The sequence below is a fragment of the Athene noctua genome, chromosome 25 (assembly GCF_965140245.1).
Source record: "Athene noctua chromosome 25, bAthNoc1.hap1.1, whole genome shotgun sequence".
Classification (NCBI taxonomy): domain Eukaryota; kingdom Metazoa; phylum Chordata; class Aves; order Strigiformes; family Strigidae; genus Athene; species Athene noctua.
Window position 1 is genome coordinate 1,021,779 of NC_134061.1, and position 20,238 is coordinate 1,042,016.

A 20,238-nucleotide genomic window follows, 5' to 3' on the forward strand; every position below is an offset into this window, starting at 1 on the left:
CACCTCACTATTATAATATGAAAAGAAAAAGAAAAAAAAAAAAAAAAAACCACCCAAACAACCAAAAGGAAAGCAATCCGGTATGTGGCTGTGATTCCAAATAACAACAGTGTTTGCAGGCTCATAAATGCTTCAGAATTGACCAAGAGGAAGCACATTTCATGATGACACAATCTTGTTGCTGTAGTCATTCATCGAAGGGAAACTCCCACAGGAAAAGGCATAAAGCTGCTTAGGGAAGGCTAAGAAGCTGCTCAGAGCTAGTCAGTCAAACATTGGGTTAGATTCACACCAGAACTAAGCATGAGTACCAGCCAAGGCCCTTTTCAATTTTTTTCTGGGTCCCTCAGGGGTAGTTCAGGGTGTGGTTTTGCCCAGCAAGGAACTTCTTACAGACCTTCAAGTGCAGATGGTGCCAGCAGCACACATACCTCCTTCTCCTCTGCCAGACCCCTCTGGCTGGCTACTGGAGGAGGGGCACCCTGGGGAGGCTTCGGCGAGCACCATGGGGAAAGCATCTTCCTGGGTGGGAACGAGAAACAGACTATGCAAAACCTGAATGACCGTTTGGCTGCCTACCTGGACAAGGTCCGCTCCTTGGAAGCAGCTAACGCTCAGCTGGAAAGCTGCATCCTAGAGTGGCACAGGACAAAGTCTCATGGAAAGAGGCACGACTTCAACCAATACGAGCAAAACGTCACTGACATGCAAAGACAGGTAAGGCAGAGCCGTGAGTGACTGTGGCATTGCATGCGCTTCGAGGGAATCTGGGTACTCATTTACGCTGATGGCTTTCCTTTAAAGAAAGTTAAATAAAACCGTTTCAGTGTTAGGGATCCTAATGAAAGCGGTTACAGGACCTGGGCATAAACATTCTCTGTGTTCCCAAGGTAGGGGTAGAAGGAATGGGGTGGAAGAAGGGCAGGCTGGGAGGAGACAAGGGGGATTCTGCAAGGACTGCAAAGAGATTTGTGTGCTGCCAAGTGTTCGCTTCTGTGCACGAAACTGTGGTTTGGGTAACTGGGTCTGGCAGAATTTGGTCTTTTTGAAGCAAATTACAAAGCAGGCAAACTGCAGAGACTGCCTTCGCCGGCGCATGCTGTCTTCAGACAGACGGTTGCATTTCGTTTCTTTGATTCCTGTGGTAGCAGTCAATGAAACTGCAGGAGTTTTGGGTCCAACGAGCTTATGTAATCAGATGGAAAAATACTTCATTGTAATTAAGAAAATAGCAGTGACAAATTCCTTGTGGATGTTTTCACTATAATTAAAAGGAGAATTTCTGGTTCCTGCCAGTAGTTAATATTAACGTTCAACAGTAACTCTTTCAATCTCCCAAACTCACGTGTCTTCAAATTTATGCATAATATTAATCTGTATTCATAATGAACATACTTAGCACTGTAACCATCTGTGTGACTAATCACTGTAATTAACTTTACATAGCCATATGAGGCAAAACCCAAAGCTATTCCAAATGCAGTGTTGTCATTTTCCCTCCGCTTTTTATAATACGGTTAATGCCATTCTCAAGACTCTGAGGAATTTTTTTCAGAAGGGCTTGGAAATGGCATCACCCTGCATCTCTGCTGACTGAGACCAGGGACTTAATCAAACTCCCTGCTCCCTGTTGAATGTGTTGCCTCCAGGCAGAAGATGAGGCACTCTGACCACAGACAATGTGTGAGGAGAGCCAGAACTGTCAGCACCTATTTCTGTTTTAAGGATACAGAAAGGTCACCCGTCTCCAGACCTATCACTTCAGCGCTTTTTTTTTTTTTTTTTCTGCTGATCCAGATATAAAAACTTGTTCATCAAGAATATAAACGTGTTCACACTGACTTGGAATTAATAAATCAGAAAGATTTAGGAAGACAGTAAGACTAGAAACATGCTGCTTGGGCTACAGCCCTCACTTTTGAGTAGGTTGTACGCAAAAGACTTTCTTCTAACACTCACCACTTAACTAGCCATCGCTGGCTACGGGCACCTGTTAGAGTAGTGGCCATCCCAGCCAGTACCGACCGCACGCGGTGCTCACGCTGGGGAGGAAGGGCTATGAAAGGATCATGGACGGGAGACATTCAGAGATTTAACCCCGAATTTTTACTTTCTCTGTAAATTATTGCAATTAGCACTATGACTGTCAGTAAAATGAGTGAAAATATAGCATCTAATTATTAACCATAATTAAATTAATTAACCATAAATTAAAGAGGTGAAACTAATTTAGCACCTAAAATGAAATTTAGATAAAATTTAGGCTCCTATATCCAGTAACCCAGAAAGTCTATGATATACTGGCTGTCTGAACTTGGAGGCAAATAATCATTTGGGGCCTCCATTTTGGACCACACTCTTCCCTGGATGAACCTGACAGATGGAGCAACAGGTTGCCTTGCTCCAGCCTGACTCCATTCTAACCCAGACACAGAGTAAACCAGCACCAGTTCTTCAGGTAAAGGTCTTGTTCTAACATCCTGTGCCCCTAAACAAACTGATTTACAGCGCGTTCAGGGAGGCAGGATCAAGGCTGTTGGACAAAGGACACGAAACATGATGAGGAAGAAGTCAGTGCAAGAAGCCTTCTGGACAAAAAAAAAAAAAAAAAAATCTGGTTTGAGAAGGCATCTGAGTGTATTTCATATATAATAATGTGTGAGCTCTTAATTAAGTTATCTAGGTTGGCAGATTGATATTAGCGATGCTCCCATATTGCTGATGGATGCCGCGAGGAACTCTGTGAAATTAAACAGATAAACGTCCATGTTTGAAATGCTCTCACTGCAGTCAGCATCGCACAGCAGTTGGCAAAACACCGACAACTGTTCAGATGGCACAGAGTCACAAAGCGTTTATATAAATGATTATGCCACAAAGCTGAAGAACTCTCACGTTGCTTTCTCACCGCCTTATTACCATCCATGGTAAAATTTACCATCCCCTAAGGATGGACTCAAGAATTGCCTCTTCAACAACAAACTCCAGGCAGCGGCACACTTAGGGTATCGCTATACTTCTTCAGCTGGCCTCGATCGTGTCCCAGGGCGGTATCCCAGGTGTGCTGCTCATTGCTCAAGAACGTGCAGATTAGTTAAAACAGTCCACAGGTACCTTCTTTTTATTGTGAGAGATAAACTTCTGACACTTCAGGACAATTTTGTCATTTCCTTGTTTCCTTGTGATTCATTCAGGTGTGGGAAGATTTACTTCAAGGCGCTGAGAGCTCTGGAAATGGCTAATGATTTCCGTGCAGCCATAACGCGCCTCGTTCACTCTCTGAGTGTTGAGTGAAGGCAGCTGTTGGAACCGCAACCGCGCTTCCCTCTCTGTTAGGAAAGGACACGAGGTCCCACAGTCATTAGGTCCTGATCATCGTGTATGAGTTCCTGCTAGAATTCTTTCCGATTTTGAATGGGATATTGAGCTTTTCATATTCAGCTCTATAGTCCAAAGCTATTTCATGTTAACAGGGACTTACAAGTCCTTCCAGTGCGTGCCGAGTACACTGAATGAATGATGTGGTGCACTTTCTCCTGCACCTTTTAGGGCAATTTTCAACATCCCAAACCAAAAGCAGAACCATGAAGTACTCACTCCATGCTGCTGGGCGATCCGGTACAGTTATAGGTGAGTAACCAAACGGACCATGCCAACCAGGTGCCAGTGAAATTCTCAAAATGACAATCCACGCGACCCCAGCCCGAGGCACGTGGTGGACTTGAGGGGTCCTGCTCACGAGCTGCCGCTGCCATCACCGCTATGCCTCTGCATCACACCACCGATTCAGCAAGGTGTTTATGCACATGCCTACTTTTTAGCGTGTGATTAATTCCGGCATTCTGAGTGTACTCAGACGCGGCTTAATGGTTCTTACTGAAATTTGCCCTAGAGATGACCAAGGCTGCTTTTCCAGCAATGCTAAACAGAATCAAAATCCGTTCACAAAAAAAGAGGAAGACAGTGATTGCTATTCTGTAATATACCATGAAATTTGTGTAATATTCATATCCTCTACCTGGCCAGGAATAAGATGACTCCTCCTTGATTCATATCCAGAAAAGTAAGACAAAAAGAAAAGTAAGATTATGGTCAAAACCTGCAGAAACATCTAAGTGAAGCAGGAAACTAAGTTTTTTGTTTGTTTGTTTGTTTGTTTTTTTTTCATGTACTCTCCTTAACATGGGAATGCTTCTCTTTAGATGCTTTCTGCAAGCAGCAGGGAGTCTAAAGCAGCACAGGTTATTGACCATCACCATATGGCAACGCTGAATCTCCTGTTGGATTTTCTGTTTTCCAGATTGAGGATGGCAAGATCACCAATGCCAGTATCCTTTTACAAATTGATAACGCTAACATGGCATCTGAAGACTTCAGGCTCAAGTAAGCTCTTCTTTGGTTTTCTGATTAAGTTTGAAAGAGGATTAAGCAAAATATTTCTTTTTCTTGATAATCCAATACGAAACTGATTTTACTGAGGTTTTCTGGTGATACTGGATAAATAAAACCAATGTAGAACAGAAAAAAAGAAAAACCCGGAAAGGATAAAAAGGATGTAAAAACCACAAATGATTGCTGAGGAATCTTGAGTCACCCTGTTTATGATACTTAGTTCAGGTCCCGAAGAGCAGGTTTTGCAGCAGACACTTGATGTGACAAAAGGCACTTTAAAGTGTCATCTGGAAATACAAATTAACCCTTCCCTGCACCGTGCTTCCCCAGCGCAGCCCAAATCTATTTCCTGTACCTATCACCTCCTCCGACCAGCTCTGCAGGATATACCCGTCCTTCCGTATCTTCTGCTTTGGAGTCTCATCAGTTTTGCCACAGTAAATGGGCCAGAGCTTCCTCGGCCACCAGCACACAGTTTGATTTTCCAGTACATTGGTGAAAGATAGTTCTCAGGCCAACTAGAAAGCCAAAAAATTTGAACAGAAAACTTCCGGGCAGATCTTTGCAGAGGAAAGGAATTTACATTTCTGTAACACGGACTTCTCAGAAATCATGAAGATTTGTCTTATTTTCAACAGATGATGATCAGCTATTAAAAAAATCTCTCAGCTTTTGGTAATATTTTAACAAGCTTAAAGGCTCTGAACGCTGTAGGCCTCATCTAGCCTTGCCTTCCTTTCTTTATCATTCAATAGCGTCGTAAAAAGGAAACGGCGGAACTACTTTGAGAGGCTGGAATCGCAGAATGAGTCTGCTGGCTTGAATGTAGAAACATCAATATTGCCCCCCAAAATGAAGTAAAGGGAGGGATTCCGAGGAGCAAAACTGGTTGGTATGCCCAAGGGAAGATAGGGCAGTGTCTTTTGGACTCTGGCATACTACAGATGGCAAACTGCAAGAGGGTAGAGAGGAATGTTAATAACTGGCTTCCATGACATTTTTCCTGTTTTCTGAGGTACTGAAAAGTTATTGTTTTGGAAAAACTACAGAAAGCATTCACTGTTGATACTGTTTTCACATCTTTATTGGCAGATTGTTGAGAATCATATTCTCAAAAGTTTTCACAACCTGGTGAATGTTAAAATGCAAAAAGGAAAATGAAAGAAAGAGCAATTATTATTTCACACCATATAGGAGGAGTTGTGAGGAAGAAAGAAAACCAGTAATGAAACCCATCTTATTTTTAAGACTATTCAAAAATATTCAAAGAATATTTTAGAAATAGAATTTGTTTCCTTGGGTTTTTTGTTCTCTCGAGTTCCCTACATAGAGGACTTGAGCAAGTCTATTCTCTCTGATACTACTAACACAAGAGGCTAGAAGCAGTCTGTTCTCAGCACACATGCTTTATCTTCTTTTTCCTCATAAAGGTACGAAGCAGAGAAGTCTCGCAGGCAGGGAGTGCAGCTTGATGTTGAGAACCTGCGTAAGGAGCTCGACGGCCTGACCATTGTTACAACAGATTTGGAAATGGAAATTGAAGGCTTGAGAGAAGAGCACATCCTCAGGAGGAAAGACCATGAGGAGGTAGAAAAAGTTCCACTTGGTAAAATCCTATCACGCAGATCTTTGCTACCATGTAATTAACTTTGAGTAAGATCCACAATCTATAAATGGGATTGATGATTCAGAACATAATCATGTTTCTAAAGAAGACAGCCAGAGTCAGACGAGGCACAAAACGTGTACCACTTTACCAGTTAAACTGGGATTTCAGAAAGGATAAAAGTTGCTGTAGTTTCTCCCACTCTTTTCTAGCCATCTACCCATCTGTCACACATAGCTAGTAATAACTTCCATATTTGACAGAAATGTCCTCAGAAATACTTAGATATAAATACACAGAGATTTCAAGTCAATTGGAAACATTATTGCTTGCTGCTGAGTTTTAATCATGACAGACTTTTCCCACAATTCTGGATATATCATTCCACAGAACCACAGAGGCACGGAGTGGCTGAGGTCGGAAGGGACCTCTTGAGGTCACCTTGCCCACTCGCCACCTCAAGCAGGGTCACCTAGAGCAGGCTGACCTGAACTAAACAGACCTTGAATTCCTGAAGGATCAAAATTTAAAAGAACGGTTGGTGAAGTCGAGTAAGATTACTTATTGCAAAATCCTAAGTGCAACAATTAGATAATACTTAATAACTGCGAAAAAACATGCTCCTCTGAATTCTTCCAGAGCTATCCCACAGAGGTCTCTGTTATTCCCACGTATATAATGCCCCTGCTTGACAACATGCTGTTTTCATTTTGCTTGATCTGATATTGTTTTCAGTTATTACCTAACGCAGAACCAAACATCCTACTCAGTTTCTGTGGATTATTAAAGTGGAGAACAGAAACAAAAGGGTTACAGAGCAGGAGGTGAAGCTGATCCCCTTGCAGCCAAGGATACTACTGAACAGCTACAGTAAAACAGTTCTTGGAAGCAGGGCGGCCAACAGAGACCTCAGTGCGTCCAGTTGATCTGCATTTTGGAGGCCGTGATGTCATACCCTGAAATGCTACTTTACCAGGGCGCTTTTGAAAATGGTACCTAGCACATAAGATTGTGCTACACCAAAAGGAATGTTACCGTACCTGCTTGACTTGTCCTGTAATTATGTTGTTTACACAGTAATTATATGCTTTAATCCAATTATTCCTTTAACAATCACACAGAACTTTTACATTACGCTCCTGTAAACTTAGTTATAGTTCCATAAATATTAACATACAGGGTAAGAAAGATGAAATTACTGTTAGATTTTCATGGAAGATGTCCCGGTTTCGGCTGGGATAGAGCTAATTTTTTTCTTCTTAGTTCCTAATAGATAATAAATAAAAAATGCCAGTGCTTCTTCATTAAGTATATATCTTCCAGAAACATTGTATGAAAAGATCTTCTCACCTGTTTTTTGTTGAGTTCTCTAGCACAGTTCTGCCACAGAATCAGATATAAGGCGCTTGTTTAAGTCACGTCACAGTATCATCCGTGTATAAATTTCCCAAACACTGTTAACTGACTATATGTAACAATTAACCTATCATAATGACAAAAAAAAATTTTTTTTTGATATTGTGAGAGGATGAGACTGAAGAAGACAAGACAGGAGTGAAAACTTTCCACTTTCACAAACAAGTTTGTTTGTTTCCTCCGCTAATGTGTGAATAGGATATGGAAGCAAATCGCTCATCACAGGACTTCAAAGTCAACGTAAAAGTAAATGCGGCACCTCCTGAAGACTTAGCCAAGATTCTAGCAGAAATAAGAGAAGATTATGAAGCCATAATTGAAAAGAATCGTCAAAGCCTGGACAGCTGGTACAAAGAACAGGTAACAGCTCTTTTCTGCTCAGTTCAAAGACCCCTGGGGCCGCACGTCACCGGGTCAATAAGCTTCTCTCTTGCTTTTGCCCCACAGAGCGCAGCTACATCTCTGGCAGCAACCCCTAACCCCGAACAGATACAGCGCAACGAGAACGAGATCAAGGATCTAACCCGAACTTTACAGTCCCTGGACATAGAGCTGCAGGCACAGATGAGTAAGGTATCTACTGCAGACATCTCTGACTGGTCACTGTTACTTCACGTATTCTCAGAAATTGTTGTGGACCAATTCTGAAGTCCATAGCCTAGCATGAATTTATTGTAGTTATTAAGTATCAGTGAAATTGGAATTTGGACTCTGCTTGACTTTTTGCCAGAATATGCAAAATAGATTCAGCAACCACCACCGAGAAAAATTTATGTCTCTCCTTAGAACAAAAAATGGGGACGAGAAGAGATGGGATAGACAGCTGACTCCGTGATCTAGAAAGAAAAAAATGTCCGAGAAGACAGATAGTAATACAAATTTTGTATTTACAACCCCTATTATAATGCATGAAACATATGAACTGTGAAAAATGTTGGTGGGGAATCTTCAGAAATACTCCTGAGCTCTTGTACAGGTGAAAGCTCACATGCCCAGGATCTGGAGACTCTGGGGCAATTCTGGGCAGTAAATGCAGAGTTGACAAAAGAGTCAACAGTTACTGGAGCACAGCTTCTGAGCAGAAGGAATATGACGGGGATAAATTACTCGGGTTTTGCCTCTCATTACGCACCCGTGACACAGCTTTGTGATTCTGCTGTCTTCACATGAATAGTCATGCCAATGCATAAGTGTTTAAATTACCGCAGTCTTAATTTTGCAATCTTCTAGCTAGAGACCGAATTTGCTGGCATTTCTGCATCATATCTACCACAAATAATAATCGCAGTATTGGTATTATCTGTTCTGTCAGAAACACCTGCTGGAAGACACCTTGGCTGACACTCGGAATTACTATGCTGTTGCGCTTCAAAACATGCAGCAGATAATCTCCAAATGTGAGGAAGAGCTAAGCCAGGTTCGTCATGACATTAAGCAGCAAAACAATCAATACAAGGTTCTTCTTGGGATCAAAACCCGCCTGGAGAAGGAAATTTCCACTTACCGCCTGCTGCTGGAAGGGAATGTTGACGGGTAAGGCAAAGCCGCCCTGACTGGAATAGATGAGAAGAGAGTTCTCATATTCGGGTTATTTACTTGTTTGTTTGTTTATGCTTAATCAAAGCCTGGGAGTTCCACGCTACATCAAGGGTTGGTATTTTAATATGATGGATCATAATAAAAAGGTTGAGCCACTTTGTATACAGAGAAAGCTGTATCCATGTAATTTGGATTACCTAAATTAATATAGATTTTTATTTTTAAAAAATCAACATTCCCACAGCATGTCTATCTCAGCATAGGAAAAAAATGCCAATTTCAGTAAAAGTCGTGGTCATTTCCTATCTTCAAAAGAAGTTCTAGATCAAAAAGAAGCCTGGAGACGAGTTTAGATCTTTCCTGGCCAGGCCTGTGCAGTTCCAAATGCCAGCACGCAAAGTCCGTACAGAAGCCCCTCTGCTGATGGGTTCTCTGCTTTCCCCATCTCTGCCTTGGCCACAGGCTCTGCATTCAGAAACCTTTGGGCCTCTAGTCTTTACTCTCTCATCTTACCCACCAAGTATGTCACACGTGTACAAAATCAGAAAGAGGAGCGGCCTTTGTAACTGCAGATCTCCGGGAGGCAGGACAGTGTGGCACCAGGCGCGGGGCTCTGTCAGAGCCAGAATGGGATCCACCGAGCAGCTCCGCACAGGGGAAGCAATGCCACTGGCCGCAGGAGAAGCACCAGCGAGTGCACACACAGCGGTTTCAGATGAGCCTGTCTGTACCTAAGACTACCGAAGAGGAAAAATTCTCATGGTATAAAAGCATCTTTTTTTTTTTTTTTTTTTAATTTAACCTCTTTTCACAGTGGTATGAGGTCTCCTTAGAATCAGGAAGAAGCAGGGGATTAATAACTTCTTGAAATAAGTATAATCATTATTTTTTTCTCTGTGTTATTATCTTTACAGGATAGCAAGAAAATCTGAATCAAAAGCTAAAGGTAAAAATCCCTTATTTTGTTATCTACGGTGACAATTATTGTCATTTCCAATCAAATTTTACTCAGAACGGTTTTAATCTCACAGGAATGAGCTACGAAGGTTTGCCTGGCAGTTAATTCTCATGCAGGCTGTATTTGAGAACAATTTCATTGATTCCCCAGGCTTGGGAAGGGCGGCACTTCAGAGCACATTCTGCCGTGTCTGCCCGCTCGTGGACTCTCTTCAGACTGACCTCTGTTAGTCAAGCACGCTGTCCAAAGCTCACACTGAAGACTAAAGCTTTCGTGGTGTGTGAGGAGGCATTTGGTGACTAAAACAGTGTTAGGGCTTGAGAACAAACAGAAAATCTGCATGTCTGGAAACTCATATTCTGGCACGAACATGACCTAGAGACTCCGCTCTGAAGTTAGATTTGCATTGGCTGGGATGGAGCTGGGTTATTCAGTTGCCCTGACCTGGACGAGACTCAGGGTGACGTTCTGGCAGCGCATTTCACAAAGAGCAATAATAAGTATTGACTTAAAGGGAAACATGTGAAGGTAAAATCAGTTGAGGAGGCAACTGGTAAATTGCTGTAAACGAAGCTTTCCCTGCATCATCTTGTCTCAGCGTTGCTCCTTGTGTAATTAACCTTTCTTTCCCTTTCAGAACACCCTGGGCTGACCAGTCGAAAGATCAAAGCAATTGTCCACGACAGTGTGAACGGGCAGGTGGTGTCCTCCACCATCAACGAGATCCATCAGCAAGCATGAAGGAAAAAGTTCTGCTACCTACTGGCTTTCCTAGCAGGCTAAGCTCGGCCAATCCTTCTGTGCAACTACGTGCTGTACGTTGGTCTCCCCGTGTGTAAAACAGGGATGCTATAGCGAACTCTCTCCTAAAATGATTTGCAGCCTAACAATGAAAAGTGCCATACAGAGCTAGGTATAGCTGATATTGTTAGTTTAAAGATATTTTAGTCACCAAAATGTCGAAGAAAAGCTATTTGATGAAAATGACTGGCTGAGCTGGTAATATATATTACGTACATCTCACTGGGGCATGAATCTCCATCTGTGATTCATTTATTGCTCTGCAAATTAACCGTAATTTAAAGCGAATAATCTCTCAACTGTTCTCCTGGTCTTATGTCTCTCATCATATACCTCACTGCAGCCAATAAATTCTTTTCCATTACTTGTTCTGGTTGTTGCATTTTCCAATTTTGCTTTTTCTTACATATGCACGAGCCCAAAGTGGGGGCGTTACTAACACAGGTCATGACCGCCAAAGCCTCATTGTTTCGGGAGGTATAAAACTGGAAGGACACAAAACAAGAAGATAAGGGGTGCCACAACTTACAGGTGACATTTACATAAGCAAAGCTATTAGACTTCCCTATATACAACTTCCCAATGTCACCACTTAAAACAGCGTTATTAGTAGGACTGTTGTAAAGTATGCTTTACTAAAATAGTCACCCTAGAAACATTTCTTTATTCTTCAGCTTTTTACACGCTTTCCTTCAAAGATTAGAAGTACTTTTCCAGATACTCTCATTCTTTTTCAGTGACCCATTTCATTCAAAAAGCCATTTCAGTTTTTTGCTTTCGTATAAATGCTCCCTGGGTTTGTTGATGGGTTCTGCAGTCCGGACAGACTGGTAGATCCAAAGTATACTAACGTAAGGGGAGAGGCCCAAGCTCTTCAGCCAAATCCAACCTTTGTCCCCTTTCTCACACCCGCCCAACCACCAACTCAGCAGGAGACCCTAAGAGCGATAGGAGAATTTCCAGTGACATGCAAAGCTAAAAACGGAGCAAGAAAAAGAGAAATATTGGGACTGTTTAGATGAGGAAGACTGTAAAGCCGAAAAAGAGAGACAAAATGGAGCATAATGAGTGTCTGTACAGATTTGCATTCCAAAGTCAACATCTGCATATCAAACACTGCGTTCAGGGCAGTCTGGTATTCATGAGCAAAATTGTCACTGTGCTCTCTCCTACCTACTCATAAGGGACTTTCATAAAGGATTCCTGTTACTTGCTTTGCTTTGTAAACAAGGCTTGCAAAAGAAAGCCAACATTTCAAAGAAAACGCAGATTTAAAATAAACAGAGTCCATCTCTATGATACAATGTTTTCTTACTGGCATGTTCGGACCAGTTCCAGATTCCCCTTCGCCCCTGGCCCCCGAACCCTCCACCCTTGTTGCACAAAGAGATCCCCAAAGCATTGAATGGATTACCTAATGGTTTCTTTAAATTGGGTAAAACTTGTCATACAGGATTAGTAACTCTTGGCTAATTAACAATGTCCTTCCTTACGGCTTACCAGATCCAACAAGCCAGATCTGGTGTTTATAGCATCTGGACAAAATGCGCTTAGGTTTTCTCCACCAGTTTTCTGCGTTATTTAAAGCTATATTCCTTTATCAAATTTACAGAGCACAACTGCACTGCTGTGCTACAAATAAGTGTAAGAACAACTAAGCGGCCCCATACTTCTAAATCAAAGGGAAGTATCTATGCTCTGCACTAGATTTTGATTGTGCCGTACAAGAAAAGACGAAGGAAAAACGAATAACTGAAGCGCTCTCTCGAACACGCCTGTCCGTATTCCGCATCCCTGAGCAATGCACTGGCTCTGCTCCTGTCCCAGTGTCCTCTCACACCGAGGTGAGAGACGCCCTCCCTGTGCTCCTGTGTTACCTCCGCTATGGTCCAGTCCACTGCTCCCTGATTTTAACCTTCACTTACAGCCGTGTGGCTGCATTCTGGAACGGCCAGCCCAGCCCGGCTCACGGCACTCACCTCAGAGTTCCTGCTGTTTCCTGACATCATCACACGTCGATGGCTCTAACACGTCCGTTCCAGTTGCTGTCTTTTAACAAGGGAAGTAAACCAAATAGTCCTTAAACGTATCAACACTACATTCTGTTTTCTAAATGAAAGTAAGTATTCTACAGCGAAGATAGCTTACTTCTGGATAATTTTTCATGGCTTTAGAATACCGTGTCTAACTGCAGATTTCCTTTTTGTTGAACAGCTTATGATCCTGCGTCCCCAGACGTACGTTGCCCTATATCTAGGGGCTACCCACTATTTCTGAATTTGTGTTCTGGTAGATAAGCTGTGCATTTCTAAATGTATCTAGGGTAGGTCTGCACCTTAAATAATAAATAATGAAACTAATATTTACCTCTTGCATGCACTATTAACATTATATTGTCACAACACGCTGAGAGATGAAGTTAGGGAGATAATGAATGGGGGTAGTGTTATCATTCCCATTTTATTGCTTGAGAAATTGGAAAAAGAGATGACACAACTAGCTCAAGGCTGCGAAGAAAGTCACTAACAGCGACTAAATTAGAATTCATCACTTCACAGCTTCTACTTACCCCAGCTATTAGATAATACAACTTCCGCAAGGAGCCCTTCTCTCGCTACAGCAATCCTTCCTGGGTCCGATCGCAGGGAAGGCGCGGAAGCCGACTGATTCATTTCAAGACCCTGCACATGCTCTGATTATGTTCTTCCATTTACATGTGCCAAAAGCTCTACTAATATTAGTCCTGTACAGAACACTATGCCTGGGTGTCTTGGGTGAGTTTATTGTATCTGGGAAACTTTTAAGAAAGAGATGGCAAACGTGCTTTTTTCTCTTAGTCTCAGACCAGTGTCTTGAAGGAAGGGAAATCGTCAGGAGTGTGACACTGTATTGCTTGAAAAATTATTTTATTAATTCACTGTATTAAACCTGATTGCACTCTGCTAGCTGGTATTCATTCCTCTTCAGTATTAAATACACACAGAAGTGCTGTTTCAACATGAGGGAAGTGACTGAACCCAGGCCCAAAGAAACTGCAATATTAAAAATTTGAAGTATTATAAAAAAACGGACTCGGAGCGAATATACTCTATTTCCCATAAATGGAAGAGGATAGCAAAAAAATACCACCAGGAGAGAATGTCAATTCTAAGTCTAAGTGAATGATGTAACAACTTTTGCAAACTAACAAGGCGCAGGAGCTCAGGCTATAAAAGGAGGCTGAAACCATCAGCATTCACAAACCACTTCTGGGAGTTTCACCTGCCATTTAAGGAAGTCCTGCACTAAATAATCCTCCAACGTGATTTATAACAGACTTGAATGCACTCCAGAACGTGCATGAGTCATAGTTCATTTCACTTGTAGAAATGTTAAAACTTATTAAGGTATATTACAATACGTAGCTTCGGTAGGTGAATTGTTGATCCTCTGGAAGAGGTTTGCAATGAGGTAATGCAGCAATGGTTTGTGCTATTAATCACACATTCTTTTGGGTGATGTGGCCACACATTGGCAGGTTTCTTTCTTATTTATGAACAAGACATTTCTGTAGAATGCAAAATTTTTTGCTTTCTGCCTGCCTTGACAATGCAGATGCAAAATTAAAGAAGTCGTTTCAGAAAGAGGAGAAAAGAAAACCTAGCATTTTTAGCGCTTCTAAAACCACTGTTTGCATGCTATTATTGAAGCGGAGAGAATAGGTAGAAGAGCCGGTAAAACATTTCACAATGTCCACACCCTGACCTATAAAGGTTTCTGCAGTTTTGCTGGGAGATGCCTGTTCCTGTGTATGAATCATTTAGCAAAGGGAAGGATCTATAAACAGGGAAGCAAGGAAAGAATAATGCTTGAGAGGCCTGCTCCCCCCCTCCTCCCCACGTCCTGAATTATACAGCAAAAGCATCTTAATTATTGACTCTACTTACACATTTGGCTTTGTGAAATCACAAGTAATTTTTTACTATGTCCTGCTTCCTCGCAATTCCTTCCTCAGTAAAATCTTTCATTTCTTTTCAAGTTGTATTTTTAAGACATTTTTAATTTATAATTATGACTCTGCTGAAATGACCTACTTGGGCCCCACATCTAGAGGCTGGCATAAAAGAATTGTTTGCAAAAATACCACATTAAACATAAGCATCGATATATTACAGTTTGGGCTGCCCTTATGATAGAAGCTCATAGCACTAGACGTGACCTAATGGTGAAACAGGTGCACGGCTGCCTCTCTGGACATACTAATTTGCCTTTTGAAACTCTGAATATGCATCAGAAGCTTAAAGGCATAAAATTATAACATCCAGCTGTGGTAAAGACACTTCCAGTAACGATCTAGACTTCAGGGGTAAATTTTTTTTGCTTTCCAACATCCTACGGTCAAGTCAAAAGGAGTTAATTTGATAGGGTGTTATTAGGCTCTATAGAAAGCAACAAAAACGAGGACTATAATTAGAAAAAAAAATGTAATTCCATTTAGAGGAATAATTATTTGGAGCAGGCAGGGAAAAGAAGGGGAAACAAACAAGCTGAAGTAGCCGAGAAACTACACAGTACTTCTTTAGAATAGAAATGAATAGTCTGCTGCTATTAGAGAGAAAGTGCCAACTTTGGCTCAGGTCTGAAGCCCTGAATCATGCAAACAAGAAATTAAAGCATAAAATGCATAAAACAAATACACTGGAAGCAACTCTTGCCAGAGCAATTAATTTCAAAGAAGGCGATACGTAATGTTGCTGCGAGTAGACAGAAACTGTGTTTTTAAAGTTACCAGTGCAGGAAAAATATTTTTTCATTCCTTATTTTCCTTATTAGTGAGACAAATTCTCAGTTTTTGGAAGCTATTTCCGTGCCCAGGCTCTGTTTTGTAGTTAACCTCACCACAGAACAGTCTTAAGCCAGCTACCAAGACATTTGGTGAATGGACATGTTCCACTGGAAATAACATTGCTGCTGTGCAGAAAAAAAACTGTAAAAACAAAACCAAAGGAGCTTTTTCTTTAATGTCTAGAGTTTACTGCCGTCTAGAAATTGATACTGAAGCATCAGTCATAAAGAAAGGGGCATAATTCCAAGAGATAATGAACTTTCCTGTCCTCAAACATTCAGCTTTCAAGATTTAGAAAGACAGATAATACTTGCTGCCATTGCTTACAAACTCGCGGCCGTACACAGCGCTGAACTCTCGTAATTAACAGCTTGTGGCTGTGAAGATAAATATTACTTTAAACATCTGGCCACAAGAGTTATGCAAACAATTTTTCTTCGGGATATAGGACCATCAAAGTGGGTAATATGTGAGATTTTGTTATGCGATATGTGAATTACACGGAGCTCGTTTCACAGGCAGGTGGTGGCCTCTAGTGCCCGCATCGCCCCGGGACCTGCGGGACCTGCCACCGCCACCCTCCTCGGGCTTGGAGCAACTTTGCACTGGGAACTTCTGTTGAAGTATTTGTGTAAGGGACATTCCTAAGAGTGCACACACACCTTTCGCCAGGGCAGTACTGAGATTTGGTTTTGGCCTGTTTTGGTTTGTTGGGGTTTTTTTTTCTTTTAATTTTTTTGATACCTGATTGCCTGACCCAGATCCCGAAGCTGGGAGAGTATTTCGGGTTCCTTCTCCCGAAGCGAGCGTCCCGCAGCCTGCTGCTGGTGAGACAGACCCTGGGAGAGGGGGTGCCAGGCGGTCACTGCAATGCACCTCCCACAATGGCAGAGGGGCTCATCCACCCCAGCGCTCCCAAACCAAAAGCTGCCGTCGTGCAACTGCCCAGGCAACTCCTGACAGTGAGGAGTGCAACTTGGAAATAAAAAAAAAAAAAAATTTCTCTGGGCTTGGGGGTTCCAAGCATTATAGAAGTCAGGTCCCTGAAAGCACAAGGATTTTAATTTTTTTTTGAAAGCTAGCAAAAAAACAAATCTACACAGATGTGAATGCGTGCTACACGGTGTTTGTACGGATCTCTTACGGCGGACTATCAGTGTGTGCATATATTTGCACTGGGCCACGAAAACTGTATTTGCTTACTGAATCATACAATTATGTAATATTTTCTCATGGATACTAAACTATTTCAGCATTATGGAACTGAGAAAACTAGTAAGCTGAAATATTCTCCATGTATTCTCATTTCACTGACGCCTCAGTTCCACATAATTTTTACAAGGGAAAAAGATCTGCCTGGTAGTCTTTTAGATTATATTAGAACTAATATTAATGATAATTTTACGGGAGAAAAAAAAAGAGAAGGTTCGTTTGTATGGCCTGGAGCTGTTATTGTTGGCACTGAAATCTGATTCGATTTGAGCGGAGCGCTGAGACAGGAAAAGCAGCTCCTGACTTTCATTTCCAACCTGTTGTTGGGGAAGGATGTAACCAACACGTTGTCCCGTGCACCGCTCCAAGCTCTGGAACACTCAAGTATCGTCCTGTTTAAAGTAATGTTTTAAATTTACCTCTCTGGTCAAAAGCTCAAAGCGGAAATAAATAAGGTGTAATGATTTGATAATTAAGATATTTTCATTGGACAAAAGGTTAAAAGGAGAGAGAAATGAAGAAAAAAGTATATACGTGAGGAAAACAACGTAAGATCTTGTGCTGCAAACGTTCAGGCTTAAGTGAATCCAGTTGAGTCAGTGACACCACCTGGACCTTTCTCTCATCTGATCACATTCAGAGAAACCCAGAACAGCTTTTTTTATTCCTTGGAGAGAGCAATCTTCAAGGGTGCAGCATTTGCATTAACAAATAGTGCAAAGACAGTTTGTTTTCTGGGTGGAGAATTGTCCTAAGTACTTTTTTTTCACTCATTCAGAAAAATCTTAATTTAAAATCTGCTACTGGCTCACATCTATGTTAAAAATTGACTCAGATTTTCCTCTGGAAGCTCGTTTTACAACTGTTCCCTTGGTTGTAAACCAGTTGCATGGTTTAAATCAGGAAGCCATTTCTTCTCGCAAGTAGGTTGAGAAGGGGGGGGATTTCTCAGACACAGAAATACTGAATATTGGAATATGGCTGGAACGTCGAACAGGGAATTGCTCTTCCCTGAATGCACTTTGTACAGTGGAAGTCCTTTGAGGACTCTATTCTAACAGATCTTTCAGATTCAAACTTTCAGGACACAAAATCCAAACTGAGATCAGCAACACAGTTACAGCGACTAGAAAAGGGCCATTGGCTTTCCCTCCTAGAATGGATCACCACTAAAGACTGAACTAAAAGACTTTTCTTTATTTAAATCTTTAAATCAGCCAAAAGAAAAGCCTGTGTTCCACCTAAAGGCGGCATAAATGCAGAACCACAGCTGGGTGTGTCTTTTTTTCCTTGAACTGTCAAGACTGGTTACCCACGACTGGTTAGTGAAGTGAGTAACACTAAATGGCATGCACATGTTATCATAACCCTGCCTGACTTATCTTCATTGCTCTCTAATATACATTAAACTTCTATCACACAGACGAGATTTCTTCATGAAATCAGACATTTTATTAGAGAGGCTATGAAGGGGTTTTTATGAGTACACACGAACCATTCCAGCCGAGCACGTCACTGGAAGGAAATGCTACGCACGAATCCACAGCCCGTCCCCTGCAGCGCCTTCACAACGGAGTCTTGAGCTGGAAACTGCACAGCTGACCTAAAGCATCAGCAAAGTGTTAACAGCACTTCCTTAACTGATCCAAACTGCAGATATCAGATAATATATTTTTAGGTTGCTCAACATCTATTTAGATAACTTACTGTTGCAACCAATAAAATTTAAAAAATTAAAAATAAAGGAGCCCATATTCTTCCAGATAATGCCTGGGCATAGTTCAAGAGGTAGTGGTGGCTGTGACCACTCCCAGGTGACAGCTGGACGGCTCTGGAGACGTGACGCCCTCAGCCAGCCTACGGGCCTTGCCTTTGTTTCACTTACTGGTACAGACACCGACTGCAGTGTTCACTCTCGCAGCTTCCAGGGATTTAGACAACCATTCCAGGTACATTCCATACAAAAAAGTGTATTGAACCAAAACCCAGCACCAAAACCCACCTCTGATCTTAGTAAATAATCCTGTAAATACTCCAGCTTTTTTTTTTTTTTTTTTTTTTAATAGAAGCATATGTAAAATGATAAGACCAAAGAAACTGTCCGTAAATGATTTGGAGAAGAAAACAGACAGAACGCTGAGAAAATTCAGCCCAATGTCTTTTCACACTAGGTCTGCGTGATGCAGTTGCTCCGTTCTTCCAGTTGCATTGAATACGCCTTGAATACTTCTGCTTAACAGTCAAGACAATTCTGGAAGAAAAATAATTGCTGAAGGTTCAGCTTGACGGAAAGCAGCAGAGCCAGAACACAAGATGTCTGACCCAGGCCCCGTGTCCACTTTAATCCAGATCACTGTATAAGGTGAAGTTAGAAAAAAGTTTAGTCGTTTTTATGCGTCAGTGAATTTTACTTCTCTATCAATCTGAAATGTATTTTTATATTCCTCTCACATTTCTAAATATTATCCAGCTTCTGTCAATTTCGAACACCTGACAGTAATTTAACAACACACAATTCACTGTTGATATTTACACTGTGTAGCTGCTTCTTCATAGGCAGGTGGGATAGTTGTAAATACAAAGATTAGGAATTTGCCCCACAAAAGCCAGTCTAGACCTTTGATGCCATCTTTTTGCATTCATGGACAAACATGAAAGCTAACAAAAAACCTTTGTCATTTGCTCAATAAAAGAAAAAAATGGCATCTTCAAGCGATGTTTAAAAAAAAAATACCGTCAAGGTAACATGGAAACTAGTTTTAATAAATACTAAGAAGACAAAGCAGAATGTTTAGTCTTAAATAGACTATCAGAAAATACTGTCAGAGATCCAGGCAGCGAAATACATAGCCAAGAGACGCAACTGTAGCAGGATCTCTTGCTCTATTCCTCTTACAGCTTTAAAGGTGAAAGCTCTGCCCTACTAACACAGTCGATTCTTACTCAGTCTGAATATTTTTAATGACCGAAAGATAATCCACCTTGAATTTCTATAGTTACAGTCCAAATGATATGGCTGGTGTACTTTGGTCTCAGGTGTCATAAATATTTTTCATTACCAGTTACACCCAAAGACATTCAAAGTCCAAACACAACTCACAGCATCCTCCTGCGAAAAAAAAAGTTCTGCCCTGCATGCTGGTCCCTCTGGTTTGGAAGACGTGTATTTCCAGAACAGTTCAGTATGACAGCTTAACTCTGCCGTGATCCGGTATTATTTAGATGAATCTGTAGCACAGTAACTTAAAAACTGAGCAGTACTGACTCCCTCACAGCCAGGTGAGGTGTTCTCAGAAACCTGAAGATGCTTCCAGTGTACGCTTCCATGCCTCCAAAACGCTGTCCCGCTCGCGTCCCACCAATTTCCTTGCCCCGAGGTTGGAGATCAGTCTGTACCGCAGCTGTTGTCACTAACAGCAGCGATCCGGGTGAACTGCTCTACCTGACTAGCTGCACATTAATAATACACTAAAGTACCGCCAGTGCAGT

At 41.6% G+C, this 20,238-nt stretch overlaps 1 protein-coding gene across 1 annotated transcript; it reads left to right on the forward strand.

Annotated features, from left to right (window-relative positions):
* Window positions 1-260: 260 nt before the first annotated feature.
* KRT23 (keratin 23) lies at window positions 261-10,994 on the forward strand. The gene is made up of 8 exons (XM_074926558.1): window positions 261-717; window positions 4,301-4,383; window positions 5,823-5,979; window positions 7,613-7,774; window positions 7,862-7,987; window positions 8,727-8,947; window positions 9,868-9,899; window positions 10,549-10,994. Exons 1-8 carry the CDS (start codon window positions 304-306, stop codon window positions 10,650-10,652), a joined length of 1,299 nt encoding a protein of 432 aa, XP_074782659.1. The 5' UTR covers window positions 261-303; the 3' UTR covers window positions 10,653-10,994.
* The last annotated feature ends 9,244 nt before the right edge of the window (window positions 10,995-20,238 follow it).